Genomic DNA, 18,348 nt, shown 5'->3' with positions numbered 1-18,348 from the left:
CTCCCCCCCCCCCCCCCCTTTTTGGGCTTCAATAATATGGCCCAATACATGTTTTTATTGGCCCAAAGGCCCCAAAAGGTTTATGTTTGGTCCAAAGTCTTCAAAAACTGGGGCAAAAGCTCCCAGCCTCCCATCGATGAACAGATTCAGCAGAATCTGCACCTGACTTCCCTGGAGTTCGACACCTCAGTCCGATACTCCTCATTGAAGTTCAGCAACCCAACACCTGAATTTCTCTCTTTTTCGACAACTAGAGAGCCCTCTATCTGGTGAGTGGTGTTCAATTAGCAGCAGCCAGCAGTCTTGCTGTTCGATCAGCAATTCTTTGGTGTTCGACAGCCAAAGTTCTGGGTGTTCAACATGAACTCAATCCTCTTCAACACAGAGTTTTTGTTGTTTGATCAGCAGCAGCCAAGATAATAGCCAAGCCAGCAGGCCCAGCAGAGCTGCAGAAGTATGCTTCGAAACAGCTCTTCTTCTTGAAATTACTCAACAGTGAGCACTGTTTTTCTCCTTTTCTTGCTCGTCGTCTTTTTCTTATTTTTATTGTTTGAACTTTTTATTGTATTTTTAACTTCTTGTACTTACTAAGTTACTAATCAAGTTTTTAGTCTTAAGACTTGTCATAAAGTTCCACAATACGATTTTTTAATATTTATTTTGCATTGAAAGTAAAATCTTATGATTTTCGATCTGATTCTACGATTTGATCCTACAGACCCCTCCAACCATCCCACTTACTTGATTCTATCAACCTTGCGAATAATCCAAATGTAGGGCTGAGAGAATGTCTCCCTGGAGCTTGGTCATATCCTTGGCATCAGTCGAAGTTTGCTCTCCTTATCTTAAAGTAACAAAAAATACTCCATAATTCGATGGATATATTTTTCATAACTAGGTTGAGACCTAATCTTCCATGCGTTGGGTGGAGATTGTATCTCCCTAAGGCTTGGGCCGAAGTTCAATCTCCCTAGCCTACCCAAGTTTGCTCAAGGATTGACAGCATTAGTAGCTTGCTTCAAGTAAGAATTAGACATGTCTAGTTTACACCCGATGCATCTACAAAGTTCTATCATCCAAAACTCAATATCCTATTGAAGCATAGAACTCCAAAGACTGCATGACATGTAGAATACTTGCCTAGCGACATCCAAGAGCACAAGACAACATTTTTCTCCACTTCATATGTCACCTGCCCAAAATTCGCCTACAAGGTTAAAAGGATGTTCTAATTCATTTGCTACCATGTACTCAAGTTATGAAACTCCTCATATATCGGATCCTCCCAAGGCACTAATAAATTCCCAGGACCACGTAAATTTGTTACTCCTAAAATTAGGGGAAGAACGGTGCAAGTGGGAGAGTTCACAGGGGCCAAGGAGCTTCAAGTCCATCCAAATGATATTAAGATGTATCAAGAAATTGGCCAAGTAATTGAGAGTTAGGAAATTGAGTAGCATGGCCAAGTTGCAATGGGGTTTGCTGAGCTGAGGAATAAAATTTACCCATGGGAGAGGAGTCATGTAGACACATGTTCTTATTGTCATCTTCTTCATCTTCATTTCCTCCATTTTTATGGTTATCTTTGCTACTATAATTCTAACTAACATTGAGGGAGGCTTGACCAACTTCTCTCTAAAGATCTCTGGCATAAGCATCATCTTTGTTACATCTACATTTGCAGACTCATGTTGCGGTTTCTTGAATGTGAAACCTTCCTTGCATGGAAAACTTCATGCTAAGGATGTGATTTCTGTGGGCTAGAATTTCCTTTTTGAGGTCTCTCTCATATGCATAACCATTCTTGTTGATTCTTCCAAATTATTGCATGGTAACTTTCAGAGGAGTCCTACCCATGAATGCTGCGGATAATAGAAAAGAAATGAATGGAGAAGAAATATTTAATACAAACAATTGAACAAGAAGCAGATACTCTGATACTTAGGGAAGCGCTTTACATTTTACCATACTTATTTTATATTTTTATGTTATATTTTTTAAAGTTTACATCAAGCATCAAAGGGTTTCTTGCATAAAAAAAGGGGGGTTGGGGTGGCGTGGGGTGAGGGTGAATGGAAGTTTGTGGTGGAAGCAGAGAGATCTAGCTGGGAAAAAAAAATTTGTAGTACAGATTTAAAAAAAAAAAATCTGTGTCTAGTGGCAACTTTCGTGAGAGACATGTGGTCTTCCTGCTTGCTTGCATTTCTTACAGGACTCACAGCCTCCCCACGTGCACACAATACCTGTGGGACTCGCAGACCCCTTGCATGTGTGCAATTCTCGTGAAATGTGTAGCTTTCTCATGCACTTGCGATTTCTGCAGCACTTAAAGGTCCCCCCGTGCACCCACAATCCCCGTGAGATTTGTAGTTTCCTTGCGTATGCTTTTTTTTGCAAACCCTCCACCTCCTCATGTGAGCAATTCTAGAGGGAGTCGCAGCCTTTCCTCGTGCACATGATTCTTTTGAGACTCGCAGAACCCCCATGTGCGCATATTTCCCATGTGACTTGTAGTCTCCCCTTGCTCCCTGTGTGCACGCAATTCCCGTGGGACTTGCAGATCCTCTCGCAGGTTGCAATTTCTGCGCTACTTGCTGACCTTTGCTCGCACACAATTCTTGCGGGACTAGCAACCTCCCTGTGTGGCACAATTCCCATGGGACTTGCAAATCCCCTGCATTCATTCAATTCTTGTGAGACAGGCCTCCTCCCCTAGTGCTCGCAATTCCTGTGGGACACGTAGACCCTCTACATGCATGTAATTCCCAAGAATTGTGTAGCGCAATTCCCGTGGAACTGGTAGACCCTTTGCACGCACAAAATTTCCCTGAGATGCGCAGCCTCCTCGCTTGCTTCAATTCTTGTGGGAGTTGCAAACCCCCATGCATCCACACAATTCCCATGGGATTTGTAGCCTCCCTACAAGTGCGCAATGCCCGTGGGACTCGCAGACCCCTTTGCGTGCGCATGATTCTTGCTGAACTTGCAGACCTCGCACATGCACAATTCCCGTGGTACTTTCAACCTCTTTATGCGCAGAAAATTCCCACAAGACTCAAAATCTCCCATGAGACTCAACTCCTAAAGAATCTTTTTTTAAAGTAAATTCTTCTTCTTTCTTACCTTGGTTTGGAGTTAAAGGCAAATCAATCTCCGCTACGTTAGTTGCTCCTTTCTCTTGACTTTTCTGAGTTCTTAACTTTTTTTAGTTGAAATTCCTAGAAGCAAAAGATGGGAGCCTCTTCTGTTAAGACTCCTAAGACAATTAGGATTTTTTTTCCTTGTTATTTTGGGAGTAGTTATTGTAGTCCATTAAGGACTTGGGTGGAGATTTATGGTTATTGTAGTCCATTAAGTACTTGAGTGGAGATTTATACTCCTACTTGGAGTAGGGTTTTTACCTTATCTTTGTGATCAACTCTTACTTTTGAAAATTCAAAATTTACTCTGTTTTACTTAAAAACTTTTACTTTGCATCATTTATATGGTCACATTTAACAAATTTAGATACACAGGAATTTTTTCAGAGTAGCTGAATAAACTCCTGTGCTGGGGGCTAAATGTAAATGCATAAAATTATCACTTTGCCATAGATTTTTGACTTAATCATTGTCAAACTCGCATGTACATGTTAATTATTGGCCATAGAGAATGTCGTGAGGTGACTGGGGTCTCTATCAATCCTAATCTTGGGGTGTTCTGTAGAGTTTTGGCTTAGTGGACTCAAGTCGAGGCTGACTAAGGTGGTTCCAACCCCTTAGCCTTAAGTTGCTCAAGCGTTTTGTGTCATTTGTGACATGTGTTCTCTTTTATTCTCTTTTATCTTAACCATGCTTCATTTTCTGATTTGCTAAAAAAACTCCATCTTATTCATTAAATGAGACATGACACCTTACAACATTTTGCCTCTCCTTTATAAATACCCCTTGATTATTTCGACATTGGAACCGGCTAGCTCTCTCTCTCTCTCTCCCTCACCACTTTGGATCCCCACTAATTCAGGGAATCCCTATAGCCATCAGAATACCTTCACTTGCCAGAATCCAGGTTTGAGCTTCGTGGGAAAAATTTGGCTCTCCTCTCTGGGTCCTTTCTAGAACATCCATTATTTGTGTACAACAAAGCTCTCCTCCCTACTCGAGAACCACCTCCGCACTTACAAAACAACCCTAACTAAAACAAGAAATTACAAAATTACATTACAACTAATTAAAAAAGAAATTACAACTAATTAACATTACTAATTACAAAATGAACCCCAACTAAAACATGAAATTACACAAAATAAATAATTAACAAGAAATTACAACTAATTAACATTACTACTTACAAAAATGAACCCCCAACTAAAACAAGATGTAACAAAATAAGCCCAAAGTACTTAAGATACACAAATAACTCCAAAATAATTAAATTTCTAGAATAACCAGAAAATTTCCCAAACTAAAATAAAAAACCTAACTACAATATAAACATCTAAATTTCTCCATTGGTGGTTCTCCATCATGGGAATGGGATTCATGTGAAACTTACTCGGGAGCTTGGGAATGGGATGCCCATGTTTTTGGGAATTCGTCATTCCCAGGAATGTTAAGATTCCCACCACTTTAGATTCTGGTGCCCGATTAAACCTTGGAATGAGATGCCATGGGCATCACATTCTCGAGAACATAGAAAGATGGCGTGAACCAAACACGCTCTTAATTGGTAGAATAAATACTTGTTTCCTTTTGAGGTGCTGTTTGGTAAAATTAAGTATAAAGTTTTGACATGTGAATCAAGTTATGATAGACCAAATACAGAGCTTGAATTATTGACAACGTGAAAACTAAATTGTTTGGTAAACATTTGCATGTGCATCTTCTTTGAGAAACTTAAAATTTACAAAATCAAAAAATACTACAACAGATAGAGAATTATCCTTTTTTGTTATGGATTCCCATTAGACTTGTGCTCTAAGAAAGGTTGTCCATTTCCCATCCCATCTCCTTTCTCATCTCCTCTCAAGGTTTGATCCTGATACCTCTAAAATGGCAGCCTCAAGCTTTATCTGTTGGGCTATCCCATAGGAGAAAATTATCCAAATTAAATTGATCAAATCATCAAAATTACGTAAAAAAAATTTATAGATCAAATCATCTAAATCACACAAAAAAAGTTTATACCAACAAAAAAAAGCACTAAAATATTACAAATCATGCTAAGAAAAGCATTGCAGTTACAGATCAATTGCATCCCAAATTTTACAAAAATAGAAATTAGCTTCAAAGAAGTGCCAAAATATTGATAATTACAACAAAAAAACATTATAATTACAAATCAATTCCATCTCAATTTGAATTGAAATCAATTTGCGAAAGAACAAAATAGGGAAGAAAAACATTTGATCAACAGCCTATCTGGTTCACTTGCATCCCAAATTAAAAAGTAGAGATTAATTTTGAAAACAGAAAATTATAAAAAATAAAAACAACACAATAACATATCTGGCTCACAATAGATCTGGTGAACACTAGATTACAGCTGAAGAATTCAAAAAATAAAAAAAAAATAAAAAAAAAATAAAGAATGCTATATATGGCAAGAGGATGTGTTGTCTGGAGGTTGTCTATTTCAACTGGTAGCTGATGATGTTACATTGTCTTGCCACAGTTGCTGCAATGGCTGCTGTGGTACTTCAACAAATTTGGTGGTGGGAAGCCGCAGATGTTGGGAGAACAGATGTTGAGGTTGTTGTTGTAGTTGTCAATTATCTTTGCTTTAGAAGTGGAGCCTATCAATCAACTGTGGGAGGAGATGGTGATGGGTGGTCAGAAGCATGGTTTTAAATAACGGCCGTTACGTAGCGTAACGGCCGATACGTAACGGAAATCGGAGGGCCCGAAACCGATACGGGCCGATAATGCGGTTCGGAAAAAATTCACAGCCGTAACGGTCATTACGGAGGCGTAACAGCACGTAACGGTCGATACTCCAACGTTACACATCGTAACGTCCGTTACGGACCGTTACATGGCCGACAGGTCGCAGATTCGCTGAAGGGCAGCAGGCAGCAGCGCTGCTTTCCCCCTCTCCCCAGTCCTCACACCCATCTGCCATTCAAAGGGTAAAATGGAAAGTTACAAACTGACCTTGAAAATTTGTTGGCCTTCGGCAATAAGAAGGCTTCAAAGCCTGAGAGTGAGCACACTGAGGCTATCGAGCAGATCTACTCAGAATTGCAGACTTCGCAGCCTTCCAGGACTTAGAATTGCAGACTTGCAGTTCCAGGCTTCCAGCAACTTGGCAAGTCACCGGCGACGGCGAAAGGTCTGCAGCAGCTCCGCCAGTCGTCGCAGTCGGCACCTTCCTCCGCCAATCGTCGCAGTCGCCACTAGCCAGCCTCTCGATTTCAGCTTCGGAGGCTCGGAGCTTGGAGTCATCGCTGCTTTGTGCTTCGCTCCTTCGACTCTTCGAGGCTCCTCCGAGTTCCCTCGAATCCCTCCCCTCTCTCGGTCTGACTCGACTACCAGGCCTCAGCGTATGAGACACGCTAACACCCACAACACTTTTCATTATGTTTTTTTTGTTTTTTAAATTATATTTTATTGTACCACAGCCCTTTTCATTCTGTTTATTTTTTTAAATTATATTTTGTGGTAAAATAGGTTTGTTAAATTGAATTAAAAAAAAGTAATTTAATAGAGTAAAAAATTAGAAATCATTAATAATTATGTAAAATAAAATTTTCTTAATTTATAAATATTTTAATTGTATTATATTTTTTGAAAGATAATTATGAAAATTAATTCCATGACATAGCAAGCAATTATTAATATTTTATAATTAATATTTTTTAAGGTTAGTAAATAATTAATATTTACCAATAATAATTGAAGCCTTTTTTATAATAATATTTGAATATCAATAATCCACTACTGCATTCACCATCTAAACAAAGCATTAAAATAATGTATGTACACAAGACATCCATGTGATGGCATTTTATATTATCTAGGCTTAATTGAGCTCTATTTTTCACCATTCTTAAAGAATTCCAAGGAATACTCTGCACAATTATTATAATATTTAGTCTTAGGATTTGCCAAACTTATAGAAATAAAATTAATTCATGGCACCAATTGGCTAACATACTATTTATGTCAGCTGGACAAAGTGGTCATTTTGATAAAGAAGATATCATATTCACTCCCATCTATTGAAAAAATATTAAATAATATTCATATTATAAAAGAAAAAAAAATTAAATAACATCTGTCACCCATTTTATGTTACATGTGTATCTACTTGCCATTTCTTGAGTAGGTTGACCCTGTTTATTAATATTTTTTAAGTTTTAAAACATCATTTTGACCTTAAATTTAAAATTAGGTAAAATAAATGTTTACATCTATTTTTTGTTTTTAGTTATCAAATAAAGTAAAAATTAATAACTTAATAAAAAAAAAATTAACCTAATAGTTAATACATTAATAAATTTGATTTTTACTAATTACTACTGGAATTTGTAGAAAAATTTAATTTTAATCCATATACTGAGAAAATGCTTAAAAAATTAAATAGTCAATTTGTAATGTATGGATCTCTATTTGTGATGCTATGATGTATATGAAAGTAGAGCAAAAATCTTTTTCACCTGTTAATTTCTTATAGTTATAAATGAAAATAAAATCAAGCTATAAAAAATAATGAAAATATCTTTTTAAAGATAAAGGAATATATTTTTTTTGTAATAAAATATCTAATATTTTATAATTTTGTTTATTTAAATATAAAAAAAATAAACATTACTTATTATTTTTAATCAAATATTATACTTATTTTTACGTAATAAGTATTTAAAATTAAGACTATTTAGTACTTATTATTTAATATTTACTAAATTACTAATTATATTATTCCTGTCATTGTAGGAAGGTTGTAACTTTGTATTTTCTTTATATTTTGTGTATAGATCATCAAATTAAGTCTATCAATATGTCACGTGATAGAGGAAATGAAAACTTACCTAGTGAGGATATTGGATGGCATTTTGGTACTGCGGTAGACGGTAATAGACATGTTATTATGTGTAAGTTATGTGGGAAGATAATCAAAGGGGGCATTACACGCTTGAAACAACACTTGGCACATAAAAAGGGTCAAGTAGCTGGATGCTCAAATGTGACCACACAAGTAAGAGAACAAATGATGAAACATCTACAACAGTATGCTGAGAAGAAAAGAGATAAACAAAAAAGGCAAGAAGAAGCAGAAGCCCAAATTAGAGGAGATTTTGAGAATTTGAGCAATGAAGAAGACTTGGAAGAAGAAAGTATGAGATTTGCTCGACAAGAAAGCATGCGATCACAACAACAATGGGAAGAGAGACAAAGATTTCGAGCAAGAACAACTGGAAGGGGTAATATTTATGAAGAGGGAGGTGGCTCTGGCAGTGGTGCTACCAGGGGTTTCAATAGAGCAGGAGCTCGATCTTATAGTGGTCGAGAAGCTGGAGGTAGTGGACGACAATGGATCAATCCTGATGCCCCTGAAGCTAGACTAAAGGCAATGGATCCTATTTTAGAAAAAAGCAAGAGTGCGAAACAATCAAAACTCAACACAAAGTTACTGAAAGGTTTAAGAAGTAAATTAGGAAAAGCGGTTGGAAAATTCCTAATTTATAATCGGATTCCAGCGAATGTAGCTGACTCTCCATTTATGTAGCCTATGCTTGATATTGCTGTAGAGGTTGGAAAGGGGGTGAAGGGTCCATCACCCTATGAGATATCTGAAATTTATTTGGAGCAAGAGTATCAAGAAATGAAAAATTATATAGCTTCTTTTGCTGGAATTTGGAAGGAAAGAGGTGTAACACTTATGTGTGATGGTTGGTTAGGACCAACTAGAAAATACATTATAAAATTTTTAGTTTATTGCGATAGAGGCACCGTGTTTCATAAATCAGTTGATGCCTCTGATGTGCTAAGCAGAACAACTGAATATTATTTCAGGTAATTTTCTAATTTTAATTGTATATGCAAATAGTATTATGAACTTGCATGTTTTTAATTAAATAGTAGTAATTATTGAATCTATAATTTCATTTCAGATTAATGGATGAGGTGGTTGAAGAAATTGGAGAGGAGAATGTTGTCCAAGTAGTGACTGATAATGAAGCTGCAATGAAGGCAGGAGGAAAATTATTAATGCAGAAGAGGCCCAATCTCTATTGGACAGCATGTGCAGCTCATTGCATAGACCTTATTCTTGAAGATGTTGGTAAGAAAAGTAACGTGAAGAAGGTCTTAGAAGATGCAAGAACAATAACCTCATTTATTTACAACCACACATGGACAGTGAATTTCATGAAGAAATTCACAAATAATAGAGAGTTACTTCGCCCTGCCATCACTCGATTTGCCACAAATTTCATTGCTTTGGAGACTATTGTCAGGCATAAACAAGCACTAAGGGAAATGTTTACATCTGATGCTTGGAAAAACTCAAGGTTTGGAATGGCAAAATCAGGCCCAGCATATGATTCAAAGAAAATTATCTTAGGCAAAGAGTTTTGGCAAAAGGCCTTTGATATAATTAAAGTGTAAGAACCCTTGGTGAAAGTTCTTAAATTGGTTGATGGTGATGAAAAACCAACCATGGGCTTCATATACGAGGCAATTGATAGGGCGAAGTTGGCCATTCAAAAAGATTGCCGGTTTTACAAAGACTATTGGAAAATTATTGACAATCGGTGAAATTTTCAGTTGCACCAAGATTTGCACGCTGCTGGTAAGTGTAAATCAAATACAATTTCTTATTATTTTAACTTTTAAATTATGCATAGTTGCATTAGAAAACTATTGATTAATATGTTTCTAAATTTAATTTTCGGGTATTTTTTGAACCCACAATTTCTTTATGGTGCCCCACCCTCTCCTGAAGTTGCTAGAGAAGTCATGGATGTAGTTAAAAAAGTGATAACCAAGTTGGTACCTGATATAGATACTCAAATTCGGGCTATTAATCAAGTAAGTATTGGTTCCATTAAATTGAATACTGAATTGTTCTAGTATTCTGTAATACTTTCAAGAATAATTATTAATACATCTAATTAATTAATTATATTTCACAATCATCCTTTTTTAGTTGTTGCTATATCGAGATAGACATGAGACTTTTGGAACCCCGTTGGCTCAAAGGGCAGTGAAACAAACAAATCCTGGTAAATATGGCTATATAGCTAAATAATGGAGAATTACTCTATTTTCTTTCTTTGTGTTCAAATTTGACTTTTGAAATACGCTATACTAACATAAAACTCTTTTTAATTATTCATGCAGCTGAATGGTGGATTCATTATGGCTTGTGTGCTCCTGAGCTCCAAAGAATAGCAATTAGAGTTCTTAGCCAGACCACATCAGCTTCGAACTGTGAGCGTAATTGGAGCACCTTTAGCCTCATCCATACGAAAACAAGAAATAGATTAAAGTACATGAGACTACAAAAACTTGTTTTCGTACATTACAACATGAGGTTAAAGTTAAGACGTACAATGAGAAGAAGCCAACGAGAAATTGAAGAGGGTTTCAATCCTATCAATTTGGACTACATTTTCGAAGAAGATGATCCTTTAAGTCAATGGTTAGAGGAGAGAGAGACACCACTACTCGACGGTCAGGACAATTCAAATTGGTTAAATGAAGAGATTGGTGGTACTACAGAAGGAGGTGATCAACCACCAATAAACGCGCATGATGATTCAGGTTCAAGCCCTGAACGTACACGAAGTGATGACAATCTTGGTTTGAGCCCACCAAGTGATGATGATGGTAATAGTGGTGCTGGAGCTGGGGTTGGGGGGGGTGGCAGTGGTGGTGGTGGAGGCAGCGGTGTAGAATATAATTATGGATATGATACAGGGACATCATTTGGAAAGGATATATATCCTTTTGATCCTTATGGACTACATGACATACCTGAAAATTATGACATGGGTATTCCTCCAGGGAACCAATCTTTACAACCCAGGAGAAGGAGGAGTGCTCGTGGTGACCCTAGCGATTCTACTGAAGATTCATATGGTGTGGTTCGTAGTTTTGGCGACTTTGGTTTAGATGGTTCATCATCACAATCATATGGATCTCATCCAGCATATCCACATTATGCATCTCGTGACTCACATTTTTATCCCAGTGGATCAGGAATCTCAGGATCTAGTGAGTCTTCTTCTACATACTACCCAGAGCCAGCCCCTGCCCCAACTTATAGACATTATTCAGGAGAATTTTCATCACCAGTACATTTTCAAGAGCAACAACAAAATGACGCAAACTTGGGTTCATTCAACTATGTATTTCCACAAGGATGGGGAGATAATTTCCCATCCCAATCTCAAGATACAGATGCAAATTATGAAGACCCTCCACGTCATTCTCTTTGGTGGTGACATGTGTTATGTTATAAATTTGTAATATTGTATTCATGTATTTTCAACTATTTATTGATATTTGATATTAATCACTTTTTAAATTCATGTATGTGTAATGTGTATATTGAGTATTAAGTCTATTGAGTATTGATTCATTTTTAGTAACTTTATGACTTAAATTAATTGATTCTTACATTTCTACATCTTTTTACTCATTAAAGTAATGTAAACTATAAAAAAATATGCTTTTTTTTGTAAACAGCGCACTAAAATTAATATAAAAATCATAATGCCTATTAAAAAGCATTTGTAGGTTGAATGAAAGCCTTCAAAATTCATTAAAAATCATGTATTAATGGATTTCATGCTTATTTTTTAATTTTCGCATGGTTGTGCATGCGTGAAAAAAATTCATGACCGTTACGCCCGCTTCCCGTTACGTAACACCCGCGTCTCCCGCAACCCGCGACCGTTTCGCGACGTTACCCGTGACCGCGATTTCGAATCATGGTCAGAAGAGAAGGTCTGTAGGGAGTATATGAGGGAAGATGAGGTTGTGGAGGTTTGTTGATCGTCTTTGAAATTCATTTGACAATGGATTGGTCAATGACTGAATAAGAGGGGTTGAGAGGATTTTTAGACATGCAAAAAAGAGCTCCAGTCTCTTGATTTGGAAATCCTTTCATTGAACTGGTGCATTAAGGGGTTAATCAGATCAATCAAATGGCTTAGTTATCACTTGCTACATTCAAAGGCCATGGGTGGATTGTAGTGTATAAATGTGGTTGAAATTTACTAAGCAGTCTATATTGTTGAACAGAATTTGTCATCCTTATTGTTGAGACAGTTTCCTTCCAAGATCTGAAAATTGTCCTAATTTGTAACTGATGGTCTTGGCTAGCCAATGAGGTCATTAGGAACTTTCCTAGAAACATTTTTAAACTTGAACCAGGTTAATATTCCCATTTAATTTATGCTCGCAGTTCCATATTTCTCTGTTAACCATCTCTTTGCACTTCGCTTTCTACTTTTATTCTTGCTCAAGTTACTCATTACAAGACTTCTGTCTGCTATGCGAGCTGAGTCATTGTTTTGTGGAAGTATTTGTCATGCACATGCATACTTCCATAGTCTGATATCTTCTACAGTTTTTCTAGTTCAGGATTCATATTGTTCTCTGGCTAACTCTTGTTGGTTTTATGCTTGGACGGATGTAACTATTTGAAGAATGTGAGTGCTGATTTTGCTGCAACTTTTTCTGCTTTTTCTCTCAAAATTTTCAGGCCTCATTACAATTTGAATCTGCAGAGCATTGCTGTCAATGGGCAATCATTGCCAATTGATCCGGCAGTGTTTGCAACCTCAAGCAATCGTGGAACCATTGTTGATTCTGGGACAACTTTGGCGTACCTTGCGGAAGAAGCTTATGATCCATTTGTTACTTCTGTAAGTCAGTTGTTGTCATTGTTGTTGTTATTATGTCTGTTTTTCTTTCTTATTACAATTTTTTTTGTTCAAAAGTTTTTATCGATTTTCAATTTTTTGGGAGGAAATTTATGCTATGTTTGGTTTAGAGAATGGAATAGCCCTTATATAGGGTAAAGAAGTATTGTCATTTTAAGGAAAATGGCCATACGAAAGTTGGTGTGATTCCGACTAGCATAATGTAGATGAGAAATAGACATCCCCGTGGTGAGATATTGTAGTTCCAATTCCTTGCCTATTTCACGTCGGTTGGAATTACGGTTACTCTTGTATGGCCATTTGCCTTAAAGGTCACTGCTTCTTTATAAACTATCATACCCCTGTACAAACTTTTTCATAAGAAAGATTCATTCATTTAAAAAATAAGCAATTATTCAAGCTTTCGAGGACAAGCCATCCTCCAGTACTCAGCTGTAAACAATACAAAATTGCTGCCATCCTGTATCGTTATAGGTCAGACCCAAAAAAAAGTGATGAAAAACTACTCTATTCCAAAGATACAAATAAAGTAGTTTTAGGGTTGAAAATTCTCGCCTTTCTCTTGGCCAAAAAAGTCCAAGGAATAGCATACTGTGCATTTCCTTAAGATCACCCCTTTTCACTCTTTTCATTACCCCCATACTGCACCAACAAGAACTCACCCACACTTAGCAAGGCTACCATGTTTCCCCAGAAGTAGAGAACATGGTAGAACATAGCTGTCATGTCATCGACAATTTATAAAGTGAGGCGCATTGGTTTCACTGCACACCAATATGTGAACTAAGAGCCTTATAGGGCCTCCTTACCTGCAACAAGTCATTTGTTTTAAGCCTAGTAAGAGTCAAAGTCCATAGAAATGCCATGATCTTAAAAGGAACATTAGGCTTCCAATGACTTTATTCCAAGGAAAAAAAAGATGGGTTTGAAGGATTTAATAAATAAAGAAAGAAGGATTTAGTAAAAAAAAGGATCTGAAGAATACCCTAACTAGACCAGAGAATCACCCTGAGGAACAAAATATTCAAAACATTTAGCAAAATGATTAGCTCATCAATTTCTCCATGCGTAAGACTCCAAAGAAAGTGGAAAGCCGAAGTGAGGGTGCCCCTTGCAAAGAATAAAAGAAGAGATTGGGGCATTATGTAAGAAGGATAATTTGAAAAAGAAAGGATCCAAGGTCTACAAGCATTATTTTAAATAGGGGTAACAGTCTGCGTAACAGTAATGATTGCGGTGTAACAGATGCAGCTATCCGGATGTTACAGTACGGGTAATGGACATGGCATCCTGCATCCCTGATTTCATTTTTCGTACTAGTAAACTAGTTAAAAACATATAGATTCACATGGTTTGATCCCAAAATACTATAAACTAGTGTTTTTAAATGAATTTTTTTGTAAATTTTAATCAATTTAAATGTAACATATACTAGAAGTATTGGATGTCATCTTGGTTGCTTGAGTTGCAATTGGTGAGAAGAAGCATGCATTTGCTACTTCATGCATTTGCTACTTCTCACTACTTTATTGATTATTAGGGAAGTTTAAACTAAGAAGTCATAAATATAAAGAAAATAAAATATAGAATACCATCTTCTGTGCTTTGTTAATCTTTAATGGAATTTTTAATTATCCAAACATAAGATATAGAATGTTCATATGTTAAAGAAGGACAAAAATGCATAGCAATATGATGTATATTTCTCTCCAACTTAGGTGTATGAAAAAACACAAAACAAAAATAAAATTAAAAGAAGTAAGAATATGAACATATGTAATTTAATGAGAAAAAGTTGGGTGCATTTGAATGCTAGTTGTTAAGTGAATGCATACTAAATGCCGAAGAAAATAAACCCAAAAATATATATTTTTTTTTAATTTTAAAATTTTAAATTATTAACTAAAGTAAACCATCTTAAACTAAGCTTCGATAAAGGGAAAGGAGAAGAAAATGCCAAAAAAAAAGGGTCTCAAAAACATGTCTTTAAATAGTGGAAGTGAGTAGCGTAGCGTAATGCTAACGAGTAACTAGTGTAGTGGGTAGCGGGAGGGATGTTACATAATGAGAAGCGGGTGTAATGGCTGTGAAATTTTTTCAAGCCCACACAATTTGTTTATATTGGTTGAATTGCATGTTTTAAGCTCTTAGCCCTTCTCAAAGAGATGGATCCTTTAGTTCAACTTACCAACGTTGTTTAGTAAGGACAATAAATTTTATATCCGTATTAAACCTCTATTCACAAAATATATATAGAATTTTCACTTTTTTCATCAATCATATGTGTGATTAACTAAGTAATAAAACAAAGTAGTAATAAAACAAAGTAATTATAAACTCCGTTGATCTATTACAGTGAATTAAACAAGTTCTATTATTTATTTGTTAAAAATATAATAAATTTTAGACAAACAATTTATATTGTATAGATAGAACCTAAGCTTTAAAATAATAATGTATAATGATAAAATATCATTAAATAAATTAATTAATTCAAACACTAGAAAGAAAAGAAGGTTGAAGTTTAAAAATATAGAAAACAAATATGAAATGACTAATGTTGTCCTAAACGGTGTTCATATCAAATTGTTAATTGATGCATCTCTTGTCAACATTAATATAAGAGAAATAATTTTTGTGTCATTATTACCCTCATTATGATCTTCTCCCACTCTCTTCATAGAGCTTATTGAGAATTACTTGTGAAAGGGAAAAAAAAAAAAAAAAATGAGAAGAAAAGTAAAAGTTACTAGTAATTATATTTTTCTGCTATAACAGTCCTGTAGTGGATATCTATTGGTTATAGCGCTTGTTATGGCCACTACAACTGTGAATTTCCTCCTTCCCACGAATTTATTGGTGTATAACAGTATTGTGAACCCATAAAACTGCCACATAATGCCGTTAACTGTCACACTATTTGAAACCATGCTCAAAAACCTATTTTAGTCACTCACATTATAATGGCCATTATGATACTGTAATGGGGTGTTATGGTTGTGAATTGGTTGCCCTCTGAGATATCGCCCTATAACAGTCTCGAAAGCCATCCATTCTGTTATATAATGTATGGTCATGCACTGAGTTTTAAAACTATGCCTCCAAGTAACCTACCTCACCCAAAGATTCTCACAAAAGTGGCTCAATTATCATTACCCATTTTTGAAGCAAGTGAGAGGAAAGAACAATTGGACAGCTTAGGGTTGGAACCTCCAAGGACTTACATAAGAAACACTTGCCTCCCTCTGGTATCCCCAGCCATTCCAATGTTTTTATTTCTAATGACCTTGTGCCAAGGGAAATTTGTCTCTAAGGGGAATCCCCATAGCCATTTCCTGACTAAAGAAATTTTCTTAGAAGCCACATTACCATGGCCCAATCGCCTTTAGAATTAGATCTCCTAACCACATCCCACTAACAAGGTGATGCCCTTATTATCTCGAGTGCCAGACCATAAGAATTTTCTCATCAACCTTTCCAAAACAGACACGCTCAAAAGATATCTAAAAAGAGAGAAAAATAAATAAATAAATAAATAAATGGGGATATTAAAAAAGGTAGCTCTAACTAGAGTAACATCAACCCCTATGAACAAAATTAGCCTCTTCCACCCCTCCAATCTCCTCCCCACTCTTGACCACGGATCCCAAAAAGCAATTGAGGTAAGGTTACCCTCTATAGGAAGAACTAAGTACAACAAAGGCCAAGCCAGTCTCACAATCAGCTAGAGCTTTGAAACCATCCAAATATCATGATCCATATTATTACCAGCCACCCCTCTCTTTGCCATGTTGACATTCAATGCAAAATCTTTTCGAAAATTCTTGGACCAAGGACTTCTTGAAATTTCGCAGCAGTACCCTTATGGAAAAAAAAAATGGTATCATCTGCAAACTGAAGGTGAGACACCTCCATTTCCTCCCTTCTTACGTTAAGACCTCTAATCATTCCCAAATCCTGAACATGAGTGATTATTCTAGTTAACCCATCAATCACCAAGGCAAACAAAGAAAGGAGAAAGGGGATCCCATTGCCTCAACCCCCTGGAAGTTCTAAACCATTCCCTAGACTGTCCATTCATAATTACGGCCATTTTGGTTGAGGATAAATATCCTTTAATCCATTTACTCAAAACTATCCCAAAACCCATCTTAACCAACCCCTTCTCCAAAAAAACCCCCAATGTAGATATTGAAAGTTTTTTTGAAACTCAAATAAAACCCCTGCCCTCCTCATCACATTTTCAAACACCTCATTGGTTATCAATACTGCATCTAAATTCTGTCTATCCGTTAACAATAGCACACTGAGCCAAAGTCATTGTATCCCCAAAAGGCCAAAACCTATCTTAATTACCTTTGACAAAGTTTCAAAACCTTTGTTAACATCTTATAGGGACTAGTGAGCAAACTAATTGGTCTAATATTTCTCCGCAATGAGGGTGATAAAAGCAATGTCTTTAATTTCGATTTCGACTAAAATTTTGAACCTCCAAAAGTATGGAAACTTTGATAGAAATTTTGATTTTGATGTCAATTTCATATTCGATTTGAAAAAATGATGGACATTAGTAGTAAAGCATGAAATTCTTTAATGAAACTTTAGAAATGGTTAATAAATATAGTAAAATTTTTGGACTAATATATTACAAACTAAATACGTCTATGTTGTGTATGAGATGCAATAGTTGTAATATAATATGTGTATTAAATTTATTCGATTAATATAGATGAAATTCATAAATCAATTAAATATTATTTATTATAAAAAATAAGTATAATTTAGACATGATGGTTGGCATAAAATGTTGAAAGTTTTAACTTTTCATGTAATTCAAAGGCCCTTGTTATAATTTTTTGTTTCAATTAAAAAACAACACAACAACAACAAAACCAAGCCTTAGTCCCATTAAGTGGGGTTGGCTATGTGAATTCTTTTCCGCCAATTTATGCAATCATGGACCATTTCTTTTGATAGATTCAAAGATATTAAATCCTTACTCACTATCTCCTACCAAGTTATTTTAGGTCTACCCCTACCCCTTCTACTACCCTCCACAGTAACTAAGTCACTCTTCCTCACAGGTGCATTATGTGGCCTACGTTGCAAGTGTCTATATCATCTGAGTCGTCCCTCCCTTATCTTATCTTTTATAGGAGCTACACCTAACTTACCATGAATATATTCATTCCTTAATTTATCTTTCACTGTTATACCACTCATCCATCTAAGCATTCTCTTCTCGGAAACTTTTACTTTTTGGATATTATGTTTCTTCGTCGCCCAACATTTTGATCCATATAGCATAGCTGGTCTTATAGTTGTCCTATAAAACTTCCTTTTCAATTTTAAGGGTATTCTGTGATCACATAGCACACTTGAAGCACTTCTCCATTTTACCCAATTTGCTTTAACTCTATGCATTACATCATCTTCAATTTAACCTTCAGCTTGCATAATAGATCTAAGGTATC

General features: G+C 35.9%; 1 protein-coding gene across 1 annotated transcript in view; it reads left to right on the top strand.

Moving 5' to 3' along the window:
- Positions 1-18,348, top strand: part of LOC131168543 (aspartic proteinase 36-like) — a 42,957-nt gene that overhangs the window by 7,731 nt on the left and 16,878 nt on the right. The window contains exon 5 of the mRNA XM_058128049.1: positions 12,694-12,856. Within this exon, the coding sequence (XP_057984032.1) occupies positions 12,694-12,856 (163 nt within the window). The remainder of the gene's footprint in view (positions 1-12,693; positions 12,857-18,348) is intronic.

Source organism: Malania oleifera, chromosome 11 (assembly GCF_029873635.1).
Source record: "Malania oleifera isolate guangnan ecotype guangnan chromosome 11, ASM2987363v1, whole genome shotgun sequence".
NCBI lineage: Eukaryota > Viridiplantae > Streptophyta > Magnoliopsida > Santalales > Ximeniaceae > Malania > Malania oleifera.
This window is presented reverse-complemented; position numbering and strand designations above follow the sequence as displayed.